The sequence below is a fragment of the Sinocyclocheilus anshuiensis genome, unplaced genomic scaffold (assembly GCF_001515605.1).
Source record: "Sinocyclocheilus anshuiensis isolate Anshui unplaced genomic scaffold, SAMN03320099.WGS_v1.1 scaffold987, whole genome shotgun sequence".
Lineage (NCBI taxonomy): Eukaryota > Metazoa > Chordata > Actinopteri > Cypriniformes > Cyprinidae > Sinocyclocheilus > Sinocyclocheilus anshuiensis.
Window position 1 is genome coordinate 633026 of NW_015542416.1, and position 10363 is coordinate 643388.

Sequence of the window (10363 nt, forward strand, 5' to 3'; positions counted from 1 at the left end):
TACACACACACACACACAGAGAGAGAGAGAGAGAGAGAATATGTGTTTGCCAATTACTTGGTATTTGAATTTCACCTTTTTATTACATTTTTTATAATAGATTTTTTTAAAGAAATGTATTGTATATAAATGTATATAATGTACACATATTGCATTTGGATAACAATAACAACAATAATAATATGAATGAATATTTATTTATTTATTTAAACTAGCATGCTTATAACTGTCAGGTTAAGGCAAGTGGTCACATGTGGAATAATTTCCAAAAAAGATACAAAATAAAATAAATAAAAATTAAAATAAAATACAATACAATACAATAAAAGCAAAAACAGTTTTTTTTGAATATGTATTTATTTATTTTATTTGAATTTATTTTATTAAAAAAACTTTCATAAATATATGCTCTGTTAAATGATCTAGTAAATGTATATACATGGAATGCATAATGAATATTAAATTAATAAATATTCATGTATTTATTTATTTAAATTTACTTATGTCCCAGCAAAACATAAATGGCACCAAAATATATTTATTTCATGCAAAATATTATTTAATTATTTTCTTTCAGTTTCCCTGTTGATTTTGCAATGAAATGTGACCTGGACATGTTCTTTGTGAAATTCACTCATGTCCAACCACATTTTGTCAATGTAAAATAAATGAGATTAAAAATGATTAGATATATTTCAAGGCTGTACCTATACTGCACAATGGCTGCAGCTGTATGACAGTAACTACCTGCCTTTAAAGCAAATACAGTCTCTGCATCTTGAATTGTAACACGGCGCATGACAAACCCATGCTATCGATCCTGTATTTGCTGGAGTTTAGGGTGCGAGAGGAGCACCGGGACAGAAAGGATCAGCGGGGCCAAGAGGAGCTCCGGTGAGTAAACGTCCCGCTGGAATATCAGCTTCACCTTTTTACCCCCTCATTGTGTCAGCTGACCCGATAAAATAAGACACTTCAGAGAAACTGGATTGGATGGAGGCCCAGGCAGCTGTAGAGCTGCTCATCAGATCAGCAGCCGCAGCCAGAGAGCGAAAAGAGCAATCTGGACAGGGGTCAAACGCTAACCAGCGATCAGTCTGGGACTGAGTAACAGAGTAAACAATGCTAGGGTGACCTCTGAACATTCGGCTGAGTCCGAGCAAACGCTGCTGCCACCTAGTGCTGGATCACATCTGATGCGCCTCTGTGTTTAGGGCTTTTGAGGGAACATTTAAGACAAGAAAATGTAAGGAACGTATATATATAGAACAGAATACGTCAGTATGGTCTCTGCTAATACAAGACATTTGAATTCAATGCTTCATATAATCTAAAAATAAAACTTCCATCTTCCATTGCTTTTTACATTTATTTTACAAACAATAAATAAATTAATGAAATAACTAACTTTTACTGTGCCTTCTCATCGCACTGCAAAAACTCTTCTTCCTCAGTATTTTTGTCTTGTTTTCCAGTTCTAAAGATTCTTAAATCAGGATATATTTACTTAAGAAAAAAATAAATGACATAAAATAAGAGAAATATATCAGAATTAAGCGAGTTAATGATTAAAACAAGAACAAAAATATTAGTAACACTTTACCTAAAGCATTTAAATATAATGCATTAATTATGCCTATATATGCAACTTATAATGCACTGAATGATCTCATGAATAATTGTAACTGCAGTTATAATACATCATAGTGATACGTATCTATTCATTGTTGCATCTTTAGAAATTGTAACATGACAAACAAACCTTCAAATATTATACTGCATTTTAACTTTGTTTACAATTATTTATAAAAAGATGTAATGCATCGCAAAGTACATTATGAAAACCTTTATAATGCATTACACATAAAGGCTTTAAGTGTCACCCAAATTTACTTTGCAAAATGCAATGCTTTCACAAGGCAAAACGTGAATATCTGCCTCGGTATTTTTTTCTTGTCTTCCAGTGCAAACGTCTAAATATATTTAACTCAAGATATGTTTACTGGAGAAGCAAAATGACATAAAATGTTCATGATTAAAACATGAACATATCTGTCAATAGGCTCAGAAATATTAACTTATTTCAAAGGGAAACCGAGTTTTGACAGATATTTGTTCTTAATTTAAGCATAAACTCACTTCATTTTGTTAGTAAACAATACTTCATGTCTTCGTTTGGCATCTCCAGTAAATGTATCTTGATTTAGGGATGTTTAGATGTTTGTACTGGAAAACAAGACACATTTAATTAATTCATTTGCAGTGCATGCAAAATTTAATGCCATGAATTTAAGACTTTCTGCTCTGATTTAAGACCTTAATTTGTGAAAATGTGACTTTTTATGACCTGCAGAAACCCTGTGCGTTAGAATCTGTTTTGCACATCATAATTTCCATTTCCATTCATTTATGCCATTTCTTTTAATTTAAGTGAGTTCATTTCCTATTTTGGTCAAGTAAGAGTCTTCTGGAGTTGTGCTGAAGGTTTATTTGCAGTCCGCCGAGCGTGCCGCTGTGTGTTATCAGCGTTCGGCGCTTCAGTTTAACTCTGAATCCTGTCTGATTAAATCCTTCAGGGCACGCCGGGGCCTTCGGGGCCCCCCGGAGCAGACGGACTCCATGGCCCCAAGGTTGGTCTGCTCCAAACATCACCTTTAGCAATTATGCTAATACCTTGACTTGAATCAGGTGGGAATAGCCGTGCTGAGATTACATTTATTGTGCCCTTATCAAATGGATTATAGAAGTACGCTGAACAAAATCATTTAGGTTGCCGGTTTTGTAACAGCATTTCATTTAATATTTCAAGTGATTAATAGTCTTTTATCAGTCTATGGAAATAAATGGCTTCTTCTAGCCACGTTATAATGGAGGAGTTATATATGCGTGTGTCAGATGTGTGTTTGTAGACGTTTACTCACTGCTGTGTGTGTTTAGGGTAACGCAGGAGAAAAGGGAGACGCAGGTACTCCTGGAGCCGCAGGTCAAAAGGTAAGAGCCTCATCTTTTGTAGCTTAGATTTTGTGCATTAAGTCACTCAGTTGTGAGGTTTGCATTCAGAGCTCTCTGGATGAGTGAGGTGAAGAGTTTATTCTCAGTGGGTTTGTGAATCTCTCAGGGCGAGCGGGGCGAGCTGGGATTTCCAGGCCTTCAGGGAGCCATGGGCCCTCCTGGATTTAAAGGACACAAGGTAATGCTGCCATCCCATTAAACACCATTAAACACCAGCATGCACGAGTCATTTTTTAATGTTTAATGTTTCAGAATGAGTCTCTTCTGCTCACCAAGGCTGCATTTATTTGATCAAAAATACAGTAAAAATTGTGAAATATTATTACAATGTAAAACTGCTGTTTTCTGTGTGAATCTCTGTTAAACTGTAATGTATTTCTGTGATGCGCAGCTGTATTTTCAGCATCATTTCTCCAGTCTTCAGTGTCACATGATCTTCAGAAATCATTCTAATATGCTGATTTGCTGCTCAAGAAACATTTCTGATTATTATCAATGTTGAAAACAGTTGTGCTGCACGATATTTTTGTGGAAACTGTGATGCATTTTATTTTTCAGGATTCACAGATGAATAGAAAGTTCAAAAGAACAGCATTTATTTGAAATAGAATATTTTGTAACATTATAAATGTCTTTACTGTCTGTTTGATCAATTTAATGCATCCTTGATCAATAAGCGTATTAATTTCTCTGACCTCCAAAGCTTTGAATGGCCATGTATATTAATTAATTAATTAATTTGCATATGCAAATAAATGGGACTTAATATATAAACTGTTTAAAAATATAAAGATTAGGGATTCTTTGACGTTCAAAAGAACAGCATTTATTAGAAATATAAATCTTTTGTTACAGTGTAATATCACTTTCAATGAATTTAATGCATCCCATCTAAATAAAAGTATTTAGAAAAATAAAAAATAAAAATCATACTGACCATAAACAATAGTACTATACAACCCAATGCAGAAATGAAGTTATCCATGGCTTTAGTGACAGCAAGGTCAGCAAGGATTTGATTCCCAGGGACACACATGCTGATAAAATGTCACTCTGGATAATAGTGTTTGTCAGGTGAATAATTAAGCACCTGAAAGGTTTGATCTCGATAAAGGATTACAATCCTCTAATGCAACATGCTGTGAAACCACATTAAGGTCGTATAGATGCGAGATGGTCTACCAGCCTGCCGAGCCTAAACCAGTTCAGCTAGAAACCAGCTCTCATCTTCTGAAACACCTTGAGTTTCCAGCGGAGATGTGGATGTCTTGAGGTTGAACACACTGCACACAGTGGCAGTATGCTTTATGTAGGCTATATATGCATATTCATACTATAAATGCAGTATTAAGATGTGTAGAGATGTGCCGACGCTGCCATAAATCTATTGTCATTTGGATAAAGCATCAGCTAAATGACTGCTTGTGTGGAAGATATGCCTGATATACTGGCTTTTCAGCTCATTAAATGTAATTTTTGACTGATATGCTGAAGAACAGGGTTCTCCTGCTGTGCAGAATTGGAAATAAGTCTGTGTTTCTCTTTTATTTTCAGGGAGAGAGAGGAGAACTCGGACCCAGAGGCATTCAGGTGGATCCCCAGTCATTTCCTTCACACTTTAAAAACACTTTTGACTAATACTATAATAAGTCTGTGATTCATCAGAGGTTTGCATTTGGCGTCAACACAAATTCAGATTCGTCTCTGATCTCAAATATAACTCGAACCTAGATGATAGCCGTAGTGTGAAATTAGTGGAACAGGTTAACTTCATCACTCTTCAAAGTGATTTGTGTCATTTTTTTGGAAGTTCATGGCTCATATCACTGACCAACGGCAGACGGGGGGAGTGTTTGGGAAACCTGTTTGGAAAACATGATTTTTGAAATTCTAATAATAAATATACTTTAAATATAAATAAATAAATAAATAAATACATATATTTGTTAAAATACATTGGCCTTTTTTAAATATGCGCGTTGGGTGTGCAGCAATTCAATGAAAGCTATATATATATATATATATATAATATAAATCTATGTTCGGTCTCTAGTAGGCTATTCTATCCACATTTACATTTAGCCTTAATGTAGGTTACTGTAAGATTAGAAATGTATTTTCTTGCACCTGAAACTGAATATTTTCAATTTTCAAATATATATTTCATTGAGTTTCACGCTTTACATCATATATTTAGCGTATATTTTGAAATATAATTTGGTCATGGAAAAAAAAATGCCATATGGGTCAATGAAAACATGGTTACTAAATCATAGAAATACTAATTATTATAATGATTAATTTCTAGTTAATTTTCTCATGCTTACACTACAAGATCAACATCCACAGTGTGGTTTGTGTAGTTTAACTAGCAGTCTCAGTAGGGTGCACCACTCTAAGTGTAGTTGGCTCAGTGTCTCTCGGTTACACGGATGTGACACCGTCTTCTAAAGGTTATAGGGAGCCACCTGCTGTTATTAAATGCTAATGATAACCTTTCAGAGTTTGAGACCCCTGCTAACACAGACCTCCTGCCATTCACAGGGTGAAAAAGGCAGCAAAGGCTTCGCTGGATTGCCTGGCTTTCCAGTAAGTGTGCAAACTCCTCTCATCCAGCAGGGTGCGCATCTCCTTATAGCACCCACCTCAACATCTACAGGGTTAGCAGGGCTGTGAGGAGAAAAAGCCAATGCATAGCATTCAGAATTTAAGCAGGGAAGTAAATCAGGAGAGTTTGAATTACAGGAAGAGAAATTCAGTGAACTGAATTTCAAATTGCAACATTTACATAATTACATAATTTTAGGAAGACAGACTCATCATTTCAGGTTAATTAATACTGTATATATATAATGTGCGTCTTTGTCAGTCACGCTTGAGCAATCTTTCGATGGAATAAAGTCATGGGTCCATGTATACTTGCAAGCAGCATTCATCAACATCACAAATATAACACTGTATGTAGTAACTTTGTGTCAAGAGTAGAAATGACAACATACAGAATCAAAACAGCGCTTTGAAGTAAAAACATACATGAAACCTATTAGAAATGCATGGGAACAATATTAACATATATACCTAACCCACACAAAAAATGTATAGCTATGTACATATGTAAATAAATATGTTTTATATTTACTTATATAATATCAATTGTTATATAACAATGTAATTTATTGCAAAAACATATATAAACACATAGTTTATGTTGTTTTGATAAAGTATAAATACAATATACACTGTTGACATGTATAGTTGCTACATATAATGCCATATGAAAAGCATCATACAAATGTGACTATATATATATACAGTATATACACTGTATATACTGTGTGTGTGTGTGTGTGTGTGTGTATGTGAGTGTGAGTGTGTGTGTGTGTGTGTGTGTGTGAGTGTGTGTGAGTGAGTGTGTGTGTGTGTATATGTGTGTGTGTGTGTGTGTGTGTGTGTGAGTGTGAGTGTGTGTGTGTGTATATGTGTGTGTGTTACAAACTTATATTTTCATCTACCCAGAGAATATACATGTAAAAGCTATATGCCTTATAGGTAACATTTATGGCAATATTTCTCTTGGCCAATATATTACATTTCCATATGGGCAAAGACATAGAGGAATGAATATCTTTTTGAATATATAACTGTTTTTGTAGCTTACATCTACAATCAGAGTAGTATCTATCTGGCACAAAAATTGCATACACAATAAAATGTGACTAAAATCATTAGAGTTTTATAACACTTTGCCTTCTACTTGTTGAAAAAAGTAGCTTGTTATTAGAAACACCCTCAAGTGCTTGCCTGTGTGAACTCGTACACATTATCGTAGTCTGAACCGTCCGATGTGCCGACAGTGATATGTCCAGCTTCTGTTGACGTGTCTTTACGTGATTCAGTCTTCAGGGTTTCCCTGTCTGTGGCTTTGAAGAGCTTTTCTTCTGTTCGCCGCTGTGAATATTGAGCCTGTCTGTGTGTTTAATAACAGATTTTCTCTATCTCTCTCTCTGATTTTATCATAAAAAGTTTTCTCTTTCTCATTCCTCCTGAACCAGGGTGAAGTGGGACCCAGAGGCAGCAAAGGAGAGGTGCGTAGAATCACTCACATTTAAACCATTCCTGCTATTTACACAAGAAACAAGAGCATCTCCGCCTCCTGAAGGAAGGAACATGCGACGGCAGAGCACTTCTGAGCGCTTTGAAGCATGTCGTCCACAAAGTGTTTACATTTGACAGCTTGACAGTTATACTAAGCTGGTTTCAGCGTGCTGTCAGAGCAAACCGGCAAACTGGTTGCCCTGTAAACTAGAAGAAATTTCCTATGTATATTTATTATTTTGTGTTCGCGGGCAAATCAGTAGCAGACATATGCAAATCAGTCGCTTCCTTTAAAAGAATGTATTGTTTCTCCAGAGAAATTGAACATGTTTATTAAATATTTCTGTACTGTATGTTTGCTCCACTCTAGAGCTGCGCGGTTTGTTCAGAATGTCATATTGTGATTATTTTGACAAATATTTTGATTTGTGATTTAATCTTTGATGTGAAAAACATTTAACATTTCATACTGCTGCTCAACAACAAGCATTCAAATCTAATTTATTTTTCAGTCTATTTGAATATGGTGGCATGTTATCAGATGAAACGCTTTAAAATTTTTAATGAAAATGACAAAAGCTGCCTTGGCAACTAACTGAAAATGTAAGTTTGAGTACTAAAAAAAAAAAATATATATATATATATATATATATGACAAAATCGTGTAAAAAAAATGAAAATATAAAAATAAAGACAAATTCTAAATATTATTAAATACTATACTAAAAACTGTATATTATAGATAGATTGATTGATAGTTAATATATTATATTTCTGTAACATTTCAGAAAAAAAATATGCAAATGCATTCACAAACCATGTAAGCATGCATAAGCAAACCACATTTAGAGTAAGCATGCTTGGAGTATGAACAGAGCAGCACACAATGCATTTTAATGATACGTTCGTTTAATACGCCACCTTTTCACAATTCAGTAATCATGCAAGGCCACATCATTATTTTAATTTCATTAATTGTGTCTCACTTGCATGGGGAATATAAATGCAAGCATGCAGTAGGCTTTAAGTGTGCTGTTTGGAATCTACTAGAAAGGCACGCTGGGTGAGAGCGGGGTCAAAGGTCGTGACGGACAGAAGGGAGACGTGGGACACACGGGTGTAGTCGGGCTGCGTGGATTCCCCGGTCAGGACGGTTTGCCAGGGCTTCCCGGCGCTCCGGGCTTTCCAGGGAAGCCTGTGAGTATTCTTACATTTCTCACAACTACACGATAGCAATTCACATTTTTGTTATAGCCACCAGGTCTTTCCTTTCACAAGAAATAAACACGTCATAAACGAAGTACGGCATGGGCTGGGGCAATGTCAGGACGCATCATTTCAGCTGATTCATGAAAGAAACCACAAGGCCTTAGGTCAAGACTGTGTAATTGAGTTCCTTTCTTATGCTTCTTCCTTTGTTATCTGTCAAGCCTTTAACTTCTTTGAAAGCTGTATGTGTTTTTCATGTAGCGACGCCATCTAATGAGTGACTCAATATGTGTTTCAGGGTAAGCCTCCCTCGGAGGAGCACTTAATAAAACTCTGTGGGGACATTTTGAGAAGTGAGTATCCGACCTTGGTCAAGGTCATTATTCTCTCGAGAACAAAGAGCCCAAGGAGCTTTTCCTTTTCCCTTTTTTAATACGATCAAGCCTGATACGTAAAGAGCCGAGAATAGCATGCAGCGTCCAATTAAAGCTGTTAGATAAAAGCAAAGTTCACTAGAAAGGAGCTTTTGTTACGGAAACTTGCTGAGCTATCAGAGTTTTTACAGTTTGCTTTGAATTAAAGGGGTCATGTCATACATTCTGTTAGCATTTTACTTTTTTTCCCAGTGGTCCATTTATAAATCTAGTGAGCTGCCTCGCAGCATATTGTCTACATGTGGCCTAACCATCACAGAGACCTAAAACTGACTGATCTGAAATGCTCTACTGTACTTTGACAGCAACTCCAGAGATTATTTATTTTTTTATCATGAGGAGATGACAACCTCTCCAATGGAGTCAATGGTCAATTCCAATCACGTGTTTCTCGATAAGCAACCATGTTATAGCCTTGATGTCACTGATGATAATTAAAAGAAAAATACCAACATACTTATTGAGAAAACAGGCCTCTGTTTGTGCAAAACCCCAAAAATTTACCTAAACATACAATTAACTCTAGTTTCCACGTGAAAGGGACACTAGTGACAGTACAACACCAATAACCTTGATTCCTTTTCACACACATTTTGATTATGGGGCAGATTATCAATTAATAAAGGCTTGTTTTCACGCAGTTTCTTGCCCAGTACTATGTTATGAGCTCAAAACTCTTGTACCATAGTGCACAGTTTGTAAACTAAAACATTTTGATGTTTGCATCACATAACCAGCTCCAAATGTTTAGCTTTTCTAACAGAGTAAACTTGCTCGGTAGCGCGCATTACGCTGGTGTGTCCCATGAAATATCACCATGAGTCGTGATAAAACAGCTCAAAAACTTTTATCAAGCTTTAAATGATTTTATCTCATGTTGGCTTTAGTTAACGCTATGGGTTAGGTTTAGCATAGGTTTTATGCTATTTTCAAATGTGACTGAACAATAACCTTTTAGCGACACGCACTAGACGTAAACTTTTTCAAACTGCTGCCACACATACAATGACCAACACAATAAAACATTACCAGATTCACTTTTATCTGTTTTGGATAAAACAAAACGTGTTTTTAGCAACACTCACTGGACGTTTCACTTTGTGGCAAAATCTGCAGGAAGCAACAAAATATGATTTTGCAAAAGTGTTGCACAGGAACATTTTTAAAATGACCTGGATTCAAAAATACATACCATATATATATATATATATAAACATTCAGTGAACTAATTTTTATTTATGTTTCAATATTGACTAAATTATATTTTACTACCAACTTTTACGTTGCTTTGTCCACCACTTTGTATTTATTTTTACTTCACTTGACTCCTGGAACACAGCAATATTAGTCACATTTCTTTTTTTGCCACAATACAGTCTCATGAGTTTCCTTATGACCAGTTCCTTCCCTTTTCCAACTCTTAGAATTAAACTGGACATGTTTTGGCATTGCATCATTGATATGTAAATGCAGTGGTATATTCATGAATTTGATGCCAAACATTAAGCACTGATGCAACATAATTAGTGATAGACTCTTTCTTCCACATTATGATGTATAAGAGAGAAATGGATTAGCAAAAAAAAAAAAAAAAAAAAGAAGGGGGTTGTTCT

General features: G+C 35.4%; 1 protein-coding gene across 1 annotated transcript in view; it reads left to right on the forward strand.

The window, feature by feature from the left end:
- The window catches only part of LOC107693464 (collagen alpha-1(XXI) chain), a 47951-nt gene that overhangs the window by 35283 nt on the left and 2305 nt on the right, over positions 1 to 10363 (forward strand). Inside the window, exons 18-26 of the mRNA XM_016492868.1 lie at positions 841 to 894; positions 2577 to 2630; positions 2938 to 2991; positions 3119 to 3190; positions 4567 to 4602; positions 5557 to 5601; positions 7065 to 7097; positions 8158 to 8304; positions 8615 to 8669. Coding sequence (XP_016348354.1) covers positions 841 to 894; positions 2577 to 2630; positions 2938 to 2991; positions 3119 to 3190; positions 4567 to 4602; positions 5557 to 5601; positions 7065 to 7097; positions 8158 to 8304; positions 8615 to 8669 — 550 coding nt within the window. The remainder of the gene's footprint in view (positions 1 to 840; positions 895 to 2576; positions 2631 to 2937; positions 2992 to 3118; positions 3191 to 4566; positions 4603 to 5556; positions 5602 to 7064; positions 7098 to 8157; positions 8305 to 8614; positions 8670 to 10363) is intronic.